This window comes from Triturus cristatus, chromosome 3_2 (assembly GCF_964204655.1).
Source record: "Triturus cristatus chromosome 3_2, aTriCri1.1, whole genome shotgun sequence".
Taxonomy (NCBI): Eukaryota; Metazoa; Chordata; class Amphibia; order Caudata; family Salamandridae; genus Triturus; species Triturus cristatus.
In genome coordinates this window covers 535,681,176-535,698,137 of record NC_140584.1, presented here as the reverse complement: position 1 = coordinate 535,698,137, position 16,962 = coordinate 535,681,176, and the positions used below count along the sequence as shown (strand labels likewise).

Below are 16,962 nucleotides of genomic sequence, written 5' to 3'. Positions count from 1 at the left end.
CCCCTTGCCAGCTGCTCTTCTGCAAAACCCATATCTGCTGTTGGACTTCCACAACCTTCAGCCTGCAAGCATTAGTCCAAACATACATTAGATTCTGTGAACTATTAAAATATGACTTTGTCTGAATTTTGCAACTCTCCCTCCCCAAAAAGAGTATTCAACTGGGGCACTTGAGATTGCACTATTTACCAACAAAAACACATATTAAATGAAATGACATTCTTTTCTAAAATGTCAGACAAGCCACGGAAAAAACACTCCACCTTTCTTTTTTTGGGGAACATTGAAAAGGCGCATAGGATAGAAGTTTTTTCGTAGCAAGAAAAGAGCTACCATAAGCCCGCTATTTGTTGTAATGTTATGTAGTCTGTTTTGTGCGAGCATGCTTAAATTACAAGTTTAATGTGTTGTTGATCTTGAATGAAAAATCGGTGTTTTCCGAGCCAATGCTTGTTTCCTGCAGAAGTCAGGGTGGAGCATCCCCCACAGGACTCGTGGATCTGGTGATAGCAGGGGTGGGGGATGAGGAAAGTCGTCTCCACGCTCCTTAGCCCATCATAGCCATCCTGGGGTACCAGTGCCGGAGAAACGAGTCCCACCTCCATTCCTTGCCCATCCAAATGCTCCAATTTTCCTCCTCTGCCACTCCTCCACACCTCAGTACCCCCTCTGTGACATCAGCAGACGTCCTTGTCTCCTATCTCTGCATTTGTGGCTCCTATCAGCATGGGCACTGCTGAACTCATTTTAAGAATGCTGACATTTTGGTCCGTGACATGACTATGGCCCCACATACGTTTCTTTAAATTGAGTATTTTATTTCCCCCTTTTTTAAGATGGCATTAATTTAATTTCTTAGGGAGTAAATGGGAAATTCTCTTTTTCGTGTGGAATACTTTTAAGCAAGTAAAAATAATCTTTGATTTGATTTTAAAGCGGCTTCACTTTTTTGCTCTGATGCTTACTTCTTTGTAGCTATAAATTGCTCAAAATGAAACCATGTATTGTATACCTTAGATGACACTTGTCTATCAGGCAACAAAAAAAGTAACATACTTTCTTGTGGCACATTGGTACTGATGCTGACAGCCTGTACATATTTTCTTCTCAGAGTATTTTTTTAGGTACATAGTCAAATAGGGCATTTGCCTCTTACTTGGTAGCCTGCTGTCCAGAATTAAATATGGATGCTTGTTTCCTGTCCAGGGAAGAGAGGACCTGGCTTGGCAGTTTGGGTTGGGCCTTTCCCATGAGGAGCAGGGTCAAGACTGATTTGCAAATGGCTGGGTACATTCTGGGGTGCCATAGTGAGCAAAAGAATGATGGATTTGGGCCCAGATCTCTTGACTGGGGGTGAATGTTTAATTGATTCAGCATGCCGTCCATCATTTGTTGCCGCATCACTTTTCTCCCTGGGTGGGATGGGTATGCTAAGACGTGGGTCCCTTACTCACTGTGCCACTGGATTCAAGCTAGCCTGGCTGATGAGGGGTAATAACCTGAAACCGGTCCAGAATGCTTTTTTCTGGTCTAGGGAGGACACGAAGAGAAAGGCAAGCTATCCAATAAGGAGCAAGCAAATGAGAGTGACACTAAAGCCATCCAATGGTAAGCAGTGTGTGGGCTGTAAGCCCACTGTAAGTTAACAATAGGTTTTTCGCAGCCAGACATCTTGCACTGTCTGGTAGGCATACCTAATTTGAGCCGGTGGTTTCTGGTGCTCCGCACTGGCACTTTACTGTCAACACCGGCTCTTATAACAGCCAGCCACACGGTAGCTCTGTTTGTATAATTTTGTTACGCACACAGCAACAGTTGTTTAATAATTAAATATACATTAAGATCACTAATCCCTGCCACTCAAAGCAATAAGAGAAGTGTGGGTGGCATGCATTAGTCATTTTTAATGTATATTTAAAGTCTGAATTTTCACACTTTTATGAGTGCGTTGGTTAGTTGTGATAATGCCGTCATTGGCAGCACTGGCAGGGACAATTTGTGGTGCAAGCTGCAAGGACTCCTGACAAGTACCCTGACACTAATTGTTTTACAAATTAAGTACTGTTCTCAACCTAAAAGGCTGTTATGTATGTTTAGGAATAATTTCTTGCTCATGTCTGATTGTGAATGACTATGTTGGAAGAGAGAACACTTTTTATTTTGCTGTTCGAGTCTAGACCGATGTCCCCTTTGCTTATTTTTCTTCCAGACTCTGAATTCCTTCTTACTGCCTGGTCACACTAGAATAAGAAGCCAGATTAATGAAGTACTGGATCTAGAGTTGATAAAACAACAAGCAGAGAACAATGTGCTGGATATATCTAAACTTGTGAAATTTATTATTGAAATGATGGGAATGCTCTGTGCACCGGCTAGAGATGAGGACATTAAGAAACTAAAGGACATAAAAGAAATAGTTCCTCTATTCAGGTATTGTATTAAAAGACAAAGTTACTTTATTCATTATTATCTTTCACAAATTGTGTTTCTTTTAGTGTGAGAAACATTTTCCCTAAGATAGTCTGGGTTTGAATTACTACAAGCATCTTTTTATTCCCACCTAAAAATAAATAAATCACCCATTATGGGGACAGAATATTTACACTTTAAATGGATTAGAAAATTTATTTGACATATTTGCTTGATTACAAAAAAATACACATTGTAGGAAGCTGGCTCTTTTTATGATATATCAAAAAGAGATGTATAGTGTAAAACGTCCAGGAGTTCCCTTATGTGTGGACAGATGGCTTGCTATGGCAACCTCAAGGCACTTTATTAGGAGCCAGTGTGGTCGAGCAAGCTCAGGCTTAACACAGCGAAGTGTAAGACATCTGAAAATAGACACAATGGTCAATAAATGTGACACACAACTCAAAAAGGAGATCCACACCGATTTATAAAAATAGCAAGTATCTTTATATATGTTCAGGCATCAGAAGAAAATCGTTCAGGTAAGTAGGGGAGAGGATGTATCTTAACGGCTAGAACGGTCGATCTCTATTCTGGGGAACCAGGTTCGAGTCTCGGCAATGACGCTCAACATCCTGTGATTCTGAGCAAATCACTTAATCTCCCCTAGCCTACAAAAAACAAAAGAAAATGTGTCCTAGTGTAACGCATTGGTGCCCATGTAAAGCGACCTGATACCTTCGGGTCAAGTTTGCGATATATAAAACTACAAAAAAAAGAATTTAAAAACAAGTACTTTTTTAAATAGGAATATTTTTCAGTTCAAAAAGTCACCAGTGCAATGTTAACCTATGGGAGGAAAATCATATCTGGTTTATTGGTTCTTGTCAGTGACTTATTGGACCCTTCTCCAGGAGTAAGGTGAGTGGTGAGCAAGGCAGCACCAGCAGAACACAATCAGTGGCACATGGTGCAGAGTTGCAAAACAGGGTTGGATGCCTAGCGTAATCCAATTGAGAACGGTCGCGGTAGAAAGAGACTGCATAAGGGGACTGTGTGACCAGTCTGGTGAAAGCAACAAGTGCCTTTGGTTCTTGCGATGTTGGGGGACGTGGGAACACCTTTGGTCTTCTCCTCAGGATGGGACATCCGGGTGCAGAGGGTCTTTGGAGTGTTGCGTTTCTCCATCCCGCAACATCGAGGATTGAGGGGGCCTGCCAACAGAGTCTGCAGGCGATGACGGGGAGTTCGCGAGGAATCTATCCACAGTAGACTGAGTACCTCGAGGGCTTGGGGAGCATGCTGACACCATTGGCCCACTTCGACATGGACTCGAATGTCTCGGGTGCAGTGGTGGAGGGCGGTGCATGTTTTGGCAGGACAGAGTCCTCTCGCTCTTTCTTTTTGCTGCCTACAGGATGCAGGGGACAGTTCTCCTGTCCCTCTGGAGGTCTTGATTCCGGGGTGAAAGCTGGCAGGTCTCCCAGGTTTTGGGGACTCAGCAGCTGCAGGACAAGTCTACTTTGGATGCAGTAGGTGAAGTCAGCAGGCAGTCTGGCAAGGCTGGCACAAAGTCAGTTGATGGATCTTCTGTTCGTGCTATGCGACTCTTCTCGTCTGTCTTCTATCTTCAGGTCATCAGGGCCTGCTCTTCTGGTGTCAGGAGCACCCCTAAATACTGATTTTAGGGCTGTTAGGGGAGTGTAGTATAGTAGCCAATGGGCTCCTGGCCCTTGGGATCACTATGCCCCTATTTGACCACTTCCTTTTGGAAGTGGGCATAACCCTGTCCTAGAATTCCTAAGTATGCTATCGCAAAGATGGCTACTTCTGAAAAGTCATGTCCACAGCAATTTACCCTGCTTAGGGGTGGTACTACCCTGGGGGTGGTATGCCTGCCTAACTAGCTAATTTGACTACCTGTGTAGGTGCCAAAGGGACTCTGGACAAGCGGGTCAGCTTTTTCTCCTGTGAAGGGGAGCTAGTTTTGCATTTCAAAGGTGACAGCTCTTTGAAGTTTGCGGGTTTAGGAAGGCTAATCAGCAGGTCTTCCTGTGGGAGGGGGTGTTACACCCTCTTCCTGGACCAGCTTGAACAGTGTCTCGGTGGCAGGCTTGCAGAAATCAGTCAGGGAACATACCAGAGGCTGGTTGGTTTTCAGGGTGCACTTCTAAGGTGCCCTCTAGGTGCATGTGTTGGTAAATCCATTGCTTGAATTGGTGTGGGTTTATCAATACGAGACGTTTGATACCAGAAATCTGTATTTTCATTGAAGCCATTATGTAGCGGGGGAACTCCTTTTCACCAGTGTCCAGCACGTGTTCTAAAATGGCTTCACTGGTCACTTGTACTGGCAGTAATGGGACTGACCAGCACAGGGGCATATCTGCTCATGCAGGTATGCCCTCACATGTAATATTCAGCACCCTCCTTTTGGGCTATCAGGCCTGCTGTAGGGGTGACTTACAAATATCGCATGCAGTGTTAAGGGACATGGCAGACGGGGATGTGTGACATGTTGTGTTTTCACTTTTGTCTGCACCAAGACACGCAGCCTGCATTGGCAGACTTGCATATGCTTCGTGAGGGGTCAGTAAGGGTGGCACAATTTGTGTTGCTGCCTTTAGGGACCCTCTTTAGTACCTCAGGCCCTAGATGCCAGTGGTATAATTTACTAGGGACTTACAGAGGATGCTAAAGGTTTTGCTAATTGCGGTAACAATTGAACATTTTTAGGGAAAGAACACTGACACTGGGGATGTGGTTAGCACAAACCCAGTACACTTCAGTCAAAGTTGCATCAAATACCAGGCAAAAAGTGTAGGGGGGTTGCAACAAGAATCCAGCTCCCTACATACATACTCTATCTCTAGTTTCCTTAAAGTTTAGTTATAGTTCAGCACATACAAACCCATAAAACCCCTAAAGTCCGTTGGTTATAATATGCAACACATACCTGTTAAAGAATTGCCTAGCAGGGTATCAGATGACTTTCTTTAAAAAAAGTAGTGGCAAATAGGGCAGACACATTGTAGTAGTAATTTCTAGTTGCAATGACTCTCTGCCTTTTGCCACCAGTGATGTTAGTAAGAAAGTATGAGTGTAACGAGACAAGACCCGCATAGGCCTCTAGCATGAGAGGGGTAGTCCAAACAAAATGCGTGGGTTTATGTATGTTTTTACATTTTTAGGGTGTCGTATGAACATAGTATACTACTTTTGAGAAATTAGATTTTGTTCCAGTGCTCAGTATGTCTTGTAAAACTTCTTTCTCAATTCTTCAGCTCAGATTTTTAAATTAAACATTTACGCATTCTATTCTTGTTTTTATATTCCAGAGAAATTTTCTCAGTATTGGATCTCATGAAGATTGACATGGCCAATTTTGCTGTCAGTACCATCCGCCCTCACCTTATGCAGCAGTCTGTTGAATACGAAAGGCAGAAGTTTCAGGACTTTTTCGATAAGCAACCAAGTAAGATTGAAAGTAGAAACACATTGCTTGAGCACCTTCATTAATGTGTTAAATGGTTATAGAAGATCTGGGATGTTCTCTCCTGTATTAGGCGTCTGAGTTAAAATACATTACAATGTTTTTCTTTATTTCCAAGGAGGTAGTGTTTCAGTGTTGGTTTATAGTGATGTTGAATAGTGCCCAAACGCATCTTCATTTCATCTCGGTCCATGGCTGTTAGGTCCTAGGTAGCCGCTGAAAAGGATCTGGCACCAACGATGGAAGGCATGGCTAATGGAGCAGATCACAGACATCTGCTTTTTTGCAGTTGAAGATACAGAGTATGAGTGAGATGCTTTCTTCAAACGTCCCTAATATCTCGACTTTAAGAACTCCAGCTGTTCTGGCAATGCAGAGGCTGGGAGATCTGGCAATACAGAGAGTTGTGTAGATGGAAATTGAAGTCAATCATCCGTACCTGGAGAATGTGGTTCCTTCAGTCTGCTTGTCTAGATGTGGGTGAGGGTAAGAGTAGTGGAGGATGTATGCATCTTCTTTTTTGGACCGGTTTCCTTAAATCAGAACGAATATGGTCAGTATTGTGAGGCGACAGTCAGCCACAGTGACTCTTGTGGGGACGAGCATAATATATCGGAGACTACGCCGCCACCTCCAGGAGTCATTGAGTGCTGCTTGCAGCGTTGCCGCTCCGGGACCTCAATTCCCGGCTGCCTTAGCGGCGGCGTATTCTCTCCACGCCGCGCCAGCGCCAGGAGGCGCATTTAACAAACGCCGAGGCCGGCGGAGCTGGGGGGACGAGCATAATATATATCGGAGACTACGCCGCCACCGCCAGGAGTCATTGAGTGCTGCTTGCAGCGTTGCCGCTCCGGGACCTCAATTCTCGGCTGCCTTGGCGGCGGCGCATTCTCTCCACGCCGCGCCAGCAGGCGCATTTAACAAACGCCGAGGCCCGCTTCGCGGGACGTGCCGGGCAAAGCCCGGGCCAAGGGCGGGCACGTTTTAGCCCGTTCTAGACCGGACAAGGCCGGGACGGGCTTAGTTTCTTCTATGTGCAATGTACATTTAAGGTCAGTGTGTGGAAACTTCATATCAAAGTTTTGTCTGCTCATATTACCGACGCTAGGTTGAGTACTTTATGCACACATCATGACTGCTTCTCCACCAACCTGTAGGGATAATGCCAAAGATAATAGAAGGCCAACAGGAGGAGCGTTAATGGGCACTCTGGATAATTTTTTAATTAGAGTGTCCTCTGCCCTTGCTAAGGATATTGAGCTAACCGAAAAAAGACTATCCCTCGACATCGCCTTTGAAAAAAGATCTTATATGGGCAGGATAGCTGAAGCTCGTTCTCCGGATTTACTCTGGACTAATACCCAAGATTCGATGGCCTCAATGGCTGCCTTAGAGGAGGGGGGGGGGGGGGGGTGCAGGGGCTACCAGAATTAGCAAGACCCCAGACCAATGAGCCTCCCCGCTCCGCTGGTATATTAGATAAGAGTATAGATATAGTTACCACTGCTGCGACAGGAGGCACATGCTTTGACAAAATTAAAACTCGGTTAACCACTAGTATCAAGGCGGTGCCGTCCAATAGTGAACAGGGTCTCTTTTCAAAACGGAGCCGCAATGGTAATAAAGTACAGACCTCTGGGAAGAAGAGAAAACCTAGCAAAGCTCAGACTGTCAACAAGCCCGTAACCCAAGGTGCTCTACATATTCCTGGAAGTACTTGCCCTGCAAGTGAAGATCTAAATAACCATCCTCGTGATGAACAGAATAGTACAAACGAGTTGGGTCCATCCTTTTGGACAAAAATGGAACATTTGATTAAGAAGTCTTGGGCCCCATTAAGTGAACGTTTGGACTCAATTGATTCTAGATTAGTATGCCTTGAACTATTGCTTGCCACATCCCGGGGTAGGGAAGGGAAGCAAGCCACTGGGCCAGTCAGCAACTATGCAGGGGGAGGGGGAGAGGGAGAGGGGTCAATTACAACCCTTAGAGCAGAGATACCCCCCTCAGTCCCCAAGGGTCCTATAGCTCCCAGTAAAATGTCTGTAAGTGGTAATTTGCTAGAACCCCGGGGAAATCCCCCTGAACCAGTCTCAAATAACCTATTAAGGGTAGAGCATTCCGGTGATAGGGGAATGCTGCTGCAAAGAGAGTCTGGTAAGCCTGTAACACAAAAGGAAGCAACGCATAAAAGCATAATGGCCTATAGTGAAGCTCCTTTACCAAACATCCAGCTTCCTCCAGAGTCTGCACCTTATATAGTGGTTCTGGTGGGGGCTCCTTCACTATGTCAGGGTAAGAGGGAATCACATCAGGAGTTAAAGAACAAGTGTATCCATTGGCTCAATAAGAATCGCCCATTACCAATACATGTCTCTGCTGAAATTCTCCACGCCAGAAGAGTGGGCTGGGTGGGGTACAAACCTAAGTCAGTGGGGGGGGGATTGTATAGTTGTTAATTTCAGGGATTGGAGGGCGGTGGACTACATTTGTGATTGGTGCCAAAACGATCCGGTATCATCTATTCACCCTCTTCCCCTGTCTTATTTCTATGCAGCCGCGATTCCAGGGAGGGGGGATAAACAGCATTTTAGAGGGCAAAAGGAGTGGAGTACTGGGGGGAATATATTGTTGTGTAACAGATTTGACGTGCTATCTGGCCTGGAAGAATGTGACTGACTACAAGGGGATAATTATGGTCAGTGGGTGGTCAATACAGCCCCCAATGAGGCAGAGGTAGTCGAAGTACAAAGGGTAACTGTTATAGAAAGCCCAGTGGTTAATACCGATCCCCAATCATCAACCTGTAAAATCTTGAGTTGGAACATTGCCGGGTTGAGAAGTAAGCGTAGGGATAGGTCCTGGTTGGGAAAGATAAAGTCCTATGACATAATGGCATTTCAGGAAACATGGGACACAAACCATAATTTCTATATAGATGGGTATACACATTTTTCTATTTCTGCTAAACAGGCCCAGTACGGTAGAGCAAAGGGAGGTTTAGCAATGTTTTTTCCCTGAATTTGAATGGCTCATTAAAACAGATTGATGCTAGCTGCCACAATTGTTTGGCAGTGGAGCTATCTCGGCCACATTTAGGGAAATTATTATTGGTTAATTATTATAATTCTCACAATAGTGAGTGTATAAATCAATTTTTAATATGTCTAGAGGACTTTTTAATATCATATAAAGTAAAAAAAATACGTGGGCTGAGGTTATTGTTATGGGTGACTTTAACATCCACCCATGTGGACAAGAATGTGTTCTTGATAATTCAGATGGACCCCCATATTCCGCTCTTGTACACTTTGAACACACTATGCAAGGGGAGGCCCTTGAGAAACTTTTGGCCACCACAAACCTTTATGAATCGGGATGTACTGTGGGAGGTCCTAGGGTAGCTACCTATAAAGGCACGGATACAGGCACAGTCATAGACTATATTTTTATGACTGCGCCAGTCCTAGGCAGTGTTGTTTCATATAAGGTGGGGTCCTCTGTTTTTAGTGATCATAACCCTGTAATTTTAGAAATGGCCCAGGGAGCCCAATTAAGTTTTACAGTATATGAGAATATGGGCACCAGACGAGAGGTGATACCAACGGACCGAGGCAGGAGATTAAAATGGACGAAAGTAATTCCTGAAATGTTCTTGGGGAAGGTTATGTCTAATACAGAGAAGGAAGTCAGTATGTGTTTGGATATTGTTGCACCAAATACACTGATTGTAGAGGCTTTTGATATTATTTGTAAACATATTAGTAGCAAGTTGACGAAGCAAATGCATTCCACAACCAACATTAGTGGAAAAAGGTGGTTTGACAATGCCTGTACTAGGGCACATTCGGCACTCCTTAAAGCATTAAAACATTGCCCCAGAAACAGGGAGCAAATTAGGGAGTTAAGGAAGTCTTATAAACAGGTCATCAGGATAAGGAAAAATCAGATCAAGGATGAGGCATGGGACAAACTTTTGTCCCAGGAGGTCTTGAGGGACAGTGGGAAATTTTGGCAAACTATCAATGAGCCTTTTTTCTCCGGTGAACATAATTCCCGACTTGACTGTAATATCCAAGATGACCAATGGATTGCCCACTTTGAGAAAATTTATGGAAGTCAAGGGGTTGAGAGCCCACAAGAAGATATCTCTAATTTAAAATTAGTGTCAGTAGTGGTCTTGCAGGAGAGTGAAGTATTTAAAGCAATAACGGAGACTAGGATAAACAAGGCGCCAGGTCCGGATGGGGTCCCAGCGGACCTCTATAAAAGTCACCCTAGATTGTGGGCAAGGGTACTGACTAACGTTTTTAACGCATCAGGCTCAAACATAACTCCCATCTCTTGGTCAAAATCTATTATTATCCCGGTCTTTAAAAAAGGGCAGAGATGACCCATCCTGTTATAGGCCTATCTCTTTGATAGACTCTGCTGTGAAGATACTAGGCAGGGTTATTTTAGCTAGGTTGACAGATCATTTTGAGGGAAGTGGGATCCTAACTAATGTTCAATATGGCTTCAGAGCTAAAAGGAGCACATTAAGTCAATGTCTTAATTTACAGCTCCTTATTAGTAAGTATACTGTAGCTAAAAAGGGTTCCCTCTACCTGGGATTCATGGACCTCTCAACAGCTTTTGACCTAGTAAATAGGTCGAAGCTGTGGCAGTATTTTAAATCAGAAAGAGGGGTTAGGCAGGGGTGCATTTTGGCACCCCTACTTTTTACACTATATATTAATGCATTAGAACCTGCCCTGAAGGGAGCATCGTTAGATGTTCCGAGAGTAGGAGATACAACTATACCAGTTCTCCTTTATGCTGACGATGCGGTTTTATTGGCCCGCACTGGAGTCGGTCTAAATAAATTGTTAATGAAGTTTAACATATTTATGGAGTCACTTAATCTAAAAATAAATGCAAAAAAATCTCATGTAATGATAGTAGGGGAACAAAGTAGAAAGAAAAAAATGATGACATTTTTTTGTGGGAAAGATGAGGTTAGTAGGGTCCCTGTTTTTACATACTTAGGTCTCTTATTTGATGAAAAAGGGTCCTGGGGACCGCAAATGAAACTTAAAAGAAATGTATTTGCTAGATCCACATCAGCCCTTATGGGCTTTTCCAAAACGTCTTGGAGCCAGACCCATGGAAGCTATTTTAAAGGTCTACAAGGCAAAGTGCCTTGCAATAGCTACTTATGGTTCTGAGATCTGGGGGTATACCTCACAAGATCAGCAAATCCAAGTGGTGGAAAATACATTTCTAAGAACCTTATTATCTGTGCCACAGTCAACCCCTACTTTGTCGATACATGTGGAGATGGGGCTGGACTATGTTTCAGATAAAGTGAAAATGGCCCCGATATTATGTTGGCTCAAGACTTGGCTTAACGAGGAGATAACTTTGAACCATATGATCTTGAAAGACTGCCTAGCACTAGATATGGCCAGTAAAATCTCATGGTTAGCATACATTGAATCCACTTTCAAAAAACTTGGCCGGCCAGAGCTTTTTTTGGCCCCAGAAACCATTAAGAAAGCAGACATAGATTTGATAAAAACTGCCATGGTAAACCTTCAATTAGCTGAAAGGGAGGAATTAGAGTTGAAAAAACCTCTGGTTAGACTACACTTTGGGTTAGTGAGTCTACCAGGTATGGAACTCTACCTGAAGCTAGCTACACGCCCCTTCCATCGTTTTTTGTTAATTAGATTTCGATTTAATTTAATTAATTATTCTTTTGGAGATTTCCCCAAATGGGGAGTACCGGACAATGCTGAGCCCTGCAAGTGTGACAATCTGTCACCACAAGACACTTTGCACTTTGTCATGCTTTGCAAGTATTACTCAGACATTAGGAAAAGGTATCTATTACCGGTGCTAAAGGAAGTAGGGTTTGCTCAGGTTAGACCGGCACTTATACATTTACAATTATTGAGTAGTGTCCGGACTATTTTTCATGTCGCTAATTTCTTAGTGGCAGCCGTTCGAATTAGCAATATGAAGAAAAAAGTAGGCCAGGGAATGCGGGATTTTGACCTGGGATGATGATGTGGTCTTATTTAGATTTTATTAAATGGTTATGACCTTTTAATTAATTTTAAGTATAATATTTATTATTCATTATTAATTATATGGAATTTGTATTGAATACCCAAGTATAGATATGAGGGGAGTGTGTCATATGTCCCTGCTTTTATGCCATATGTAATTGATATGTAAAAGAATTTATGGTGTTCTATCTGTTTTTACCCTTTAATTGTATATTTATGTTAATCAATGTAATTGCGTCTTTTTATGATATTAATTTATCGAATAAAAGTATATGACTGACTGACTCTTGTCCTTGGTTAGGCCCCTCTGTGTCAGATTCCTCTGCTATTTCAAAAGGACCTCCCTTTCATGGTCCCTCCTTGTCTTGGGAGTGATTGCATACTAGGATTTATATTTGAAAGTGCTACACCGTGTTATGCAGAGAACTGTGTTCGATATGCTGCTTCACTTTAAATTTCAACGCAGGCATGTTAATCTTTTCCTGCAGAATTAAAACAAAATAATATGATTCTTAAAAAATATGTGAAGTTAAACAATTTCTATAGTCTCGAGATCTGATGGCACTAAGAAGGGGAACAGAGGCTTCGGTGCACAGGTTGCACACGCCTTATACAGGATTCCTTTGTGGATGGTGGTGCCAGCAGTATTGCGACAAAACATTTTGAAAGGGATAGATATTGTGTTTGTGAAAAAATAATCACTAAGGCTGGCCTGTCCAGTAATCCCAGACAGTGATTTATATTTTCAGATCTAGCCTGCTTCATGTTATGAAAAAATCATAAATAGAAAATACAAACATAAATGGACTTTGTTGCCTCTTCATCTATTGGTATTTTCATTTGTCATTCACATTTTGTTCCTCCCATCCTACAGCGTGGGGCAATGAGTCCGCCTACTAAAGCCACTGGCTCTGTCGCACAAGGAGTGACATCATTTTGCCTGATCATAGCTTCTCATCCACCTGAAAAGAAGTTCACTTCATTGGCAGGGCTTGTCGGCCAATACTTTACTAATGCTATTTTTCTTTATATATTTTTTTTCTTTTTAGTCCTCATTGTGTGTTTCGATCAATCAGTAGACTTGATTTGTCTTGTCACCCGTGAGGGGATATAGGCGCTGGGAGGATCCAGTTGATTAGCCGAATAGCAGGGACTATTTTAAACTAGTTAACAATACTGCAAAGCCAGCAGTATAATTTCTTTAGGCCAATAAGTATTGTAGTTTCCAGTGATGTGCAATGAAAGTAAAAGCGGTTTCTATTCCTGTTCTAAGTACAACTACCTTCTAGGAAGTGCTCGTACTGTTCCAGTAGATTTATATGCAAAGTTACATGTTTTCTATACAAATTTTTTAATTTCAAGCATATGGCCGTCATGGTGTTCTCTTTTTTCTTATTTATATCTTGGTGGCATATGCTTGCAGTAAAACGGTTTAGAAAAAAAAAAGCTATTGCACCTGCTTGACAAGACCAGCCTTGCTGACTTCGCCAATGCTTTTATTCTTTTGTGACACTATTGATTTTGCCCAAAACAAATGTGAAAAAGTGGCGGAGTTGTGCTACAGAGGAGCGTTTCCATCCACATGCTTTTGACATTGTTTTTGTAGATTCTCTGGAGCTTGTGACCAAATGGTTGCAGGAGGCAGCAGATGACCTCGCCAGGAGGAGCAGAATGGAGTCTCTGTGCTCTGATGGGGAGGTGGGAGCAGTCGCTGTCCACAGCGTTCCCGCCTTTAGTGCTGTGACCGTTCACAACCACGCGTATCTCAGACTCTTGAAATGGGATCACCGCACTCCTTTCCCAGAGGTATGTATTCTTTTCAACAGTTTCCTGGTATGAGCTGTAATATGCCGTCGACTTCAGTGTTCCACCTGCTGAGGATAGTCAACATCACTGGTATCACAGTTTTATTATAAATTATATTTATTTTAAATTCATTCAGTTAGAACAGAATGAGTATGTTTAACGTTTCTGAAAAGGATTGTTTCACGTTTGTGTTACCTTCTCATCGGTTGCTTTCTTATAAAAATGTCTAACTCTGCAAGACTCAATATCAGTATGAAAGCTACAAGTTCATCATTTTTTGCATTAGCAATTTAATATTTGCTCAAAATGTCGCATGAAGCCATATGACGCTGTAGCTTTACAGAAAACTAGTAAAAACTATTTTAAAAATCAATTATTTATGTAATTATTAAAACTTATTATGTTTTACAGAACGTTTCAAAATGTTATGAAATTTGCTTATTAAGGTGCTCTAATGTGCTTAAATATCAGCCACTCCTCTCTTTAGAGCGCAAATAAGGGCGTAGCAAGGAAGAGAAGGGAGGAGAACAGCCACTGGGGTTACAGTCCAGCCAGTAGCTGTACTCCCCCCACCAATAGTGGCATAGATCATTAAACAGTTTTGTTTGAAGATTCAGACCCCTTCCTCTTGAAACCTACCTTCTCAATGTTATTAGTGAGGCCAGGCTCCTTCCCACACATACTTTCTCAAGTGTGTTTTTACTCATCCTTTGACATACTACTCTGAAGTTCACATTTCTTTCACCGACGTTTTTGTTGTTGGGGAATTGTAGGGAAATCCATCTCCACAATAAGTATTGACCTTAATGTAACTTTTAGTTCTCTAGCTGTGTTGCGCATAATATGTTTCAGGAGTAATTGGGAGATTTGGGGTGCAAGCATTATCTCGGTGTGAGGAATGGGGAGAAGGAAGGAAGGAAGTGTGGGTGCAGCAAAAGAGAAGTGAATGGAGGAGATAGTGTCTGTCCCTGCACTCTGATCCTTTGCTGTCCATGTACTACTTTTGTAACGATAATTTTGCATTTCAAAACCAATGTTCATTTTAGACAAACCTTTTCCTTCAGACAATGAGAACTATCCCTGCTGTGTATTCTCCAATCCCTTCATGGATGTATTTGTAATGGATGAATTATGCCCAGAGGCAAGTGATGTTTACAACTTCCTTTTACAAATTCTTGTATTGGAAGAAGTTTGCCAGGTTCTCTCTTTCGAAGCTAAACCCATTTTGGCTTCTGTTTCAAAAACTCAAATAAAATGGGAGTTATAGAGTCTCCTGAACACTGTAAGATTAAAACAACACGTTAATTCTATTTGAAAAGCTTTTTTATTGGTGCAAAATGGGCAGGAAAGGTCAAGTGAAAGCTTTTATAAGACACTAAAACCCCTGAAGACAGTAAAAATCAGCAACTCACAACATATACAGCAGTTTTTTTTTGTTTTTTTTTACTTTCTTTATCGCTTTCCCACATTTGAAGATCAATTCACCATATGACCATATTCACCTAAAAAAGATTCCAGTCTCAGTATCTTGGGAATCTCTAACTAACCCTTATTTGAGAGGCTGATGTAAATATGCTTTTATTCTGCCTCTCCAGTATGATAGCCTATCTTGATGGACTAGTTTCTGCTTATTTATTTAATCAAAAAAGTGCTTCCACAGAAGACTTGAAACCACAAACTTTGTATAAAATCCATAACTACAGTACATGATTAAAATACACAAGTGAATGTAAATGCATACATATTAGTCAATAATCATCAAATATATTCACAACACATTATAATACAAGAAAGGATCAAAATAATTTCATCAGGCGATAGCAAGCACTCACTGTAGTTGGATCTAACAAAAGATAAAGTGCTTCCTCGTGCGGTGCTAGAAAGTATTTAGAAATTACCAGGCAAACGAATTTTCTCTGAAATGTAAAAGACCCGGACAAAAAACATAAAGCATGATTCATATCGTGTCTCATGGCACCACAATATTGACATCCTGGATTAAAAGACACCCCCTTCATTTTGATCCATGTATTTTCACCAATTGATTTTTAGTCAAGCCTGAATTTCATAAAGATTCTTCGTATAGTGGGACATATATTAGCCATTAGGTAAAATTGCATCTTGCCACATCTTACAAACGTACAGCTCAAATGCATTCTGTTTATCTGTAAACAATTGTGCAAATCATCCTTAAAACATTTTTTATCTTAGCATCCTTTTTAAACAACACTTTAAAACCACTACTATTGTTACATGACAGCACTTCGTCACATTTCAAATCCATCTGTTTCAAGATATAAGAATTAAAATTGCCAAATGAAAGAAATAATGAATACCTGGGAATAGAGTTGACATTTTACTCGCCATTTGATTCTCTGCATCTACAGTATTGTTAATAGGGACCAGTGGGTTTTTTGTTATACCAGTTTTTTGGGGGTCATGCCAAGTAGCTTTTCCCATCCCCAAAGGAAACTGCAACATTTGAGGAGAAAAGAGAAACTCATATTCCCACTACCTTCTCCGAGTTGCAGTTACAGCGGAGCTTAGAGTTCGATGGACATGCTAAAGAATAGCTTTTTCTTATAGAGAAAACTAAAGGGGCACCAGTCTGGACCCTGGAGTTCAATAGGCACAAACATTGCTATTTTTAAATATTTAGTATTTATTACAGGCTAATCTTCTGGAACTCATTAATGAACTTTTCAGCAATAACGAGTAGGATCAGGGTGAATAAAATACATACACAAAATATTACCTATCTGGAATCAATTAAACTAAAACTCACGACTCTCTTTCTGACTTCACATTATTGTTATTATTGTTATTCGATTTATTGGAGAGTCACATCATACTACGCATACATGCTAAACATCCCAAGAGACAGCTCGCCTCCCAGCTACCATATTCTGTTTCTGCCCCTCTTTAAGTAAGGACAGTTTATATAGCTTCTCCTTGGAGTTTACTTGCTTGGAACCCGATGTTTGCACAGGCAAAAAATAATGCTTTCTTGGGAGCATCTTCAAGAGTGCAGAAATATTAGTTCTTGTTACTTTTGCCCCCCTTTAAAACAGAAATGTAAGTCTGTTACAAGATCATTCTGCAGCGAGCACTTTTCCTCATAACCACTGACACTGCTAATACTCACTTAAATGCAAAAGTTCCCTTTAGCTGAAGCAACATACAACACAAGCTGTGGCA

The 16,962-nt window shown here is 41.7% G+C and overlaps 1 protein-coding gene across 2 annotated transcripts in view; it reads left to right on the top strand.

Annotated features, from left to right (window-relative positions):
* Positions 1-16,962, top strand: part of TCP11L1 (t-complex 11 like 1) — a 343,218-nt gene that overhangs the window by 249,860 nt on the left and 76,396 nt on the right. For both annotated transcript variants that reach the window (XM_085648244.1, XM_085648245.1), the window contains exons 5-7: positions 2,210-2,430; positions 5,751-5,887; positions 13,565-13,764. In XM_085648244.1, the coding sequence (XP_085504370.1) occupies positions 2,210-2,430; positions 5,751-5,887; positions 13,565-13,764 (558 nt within the window). The remainder of the gene's footprint in view (positions 1-2,209; positions 2,431-5,750; positions 5,888-13,564; positions 13,765-16,962) is intronic.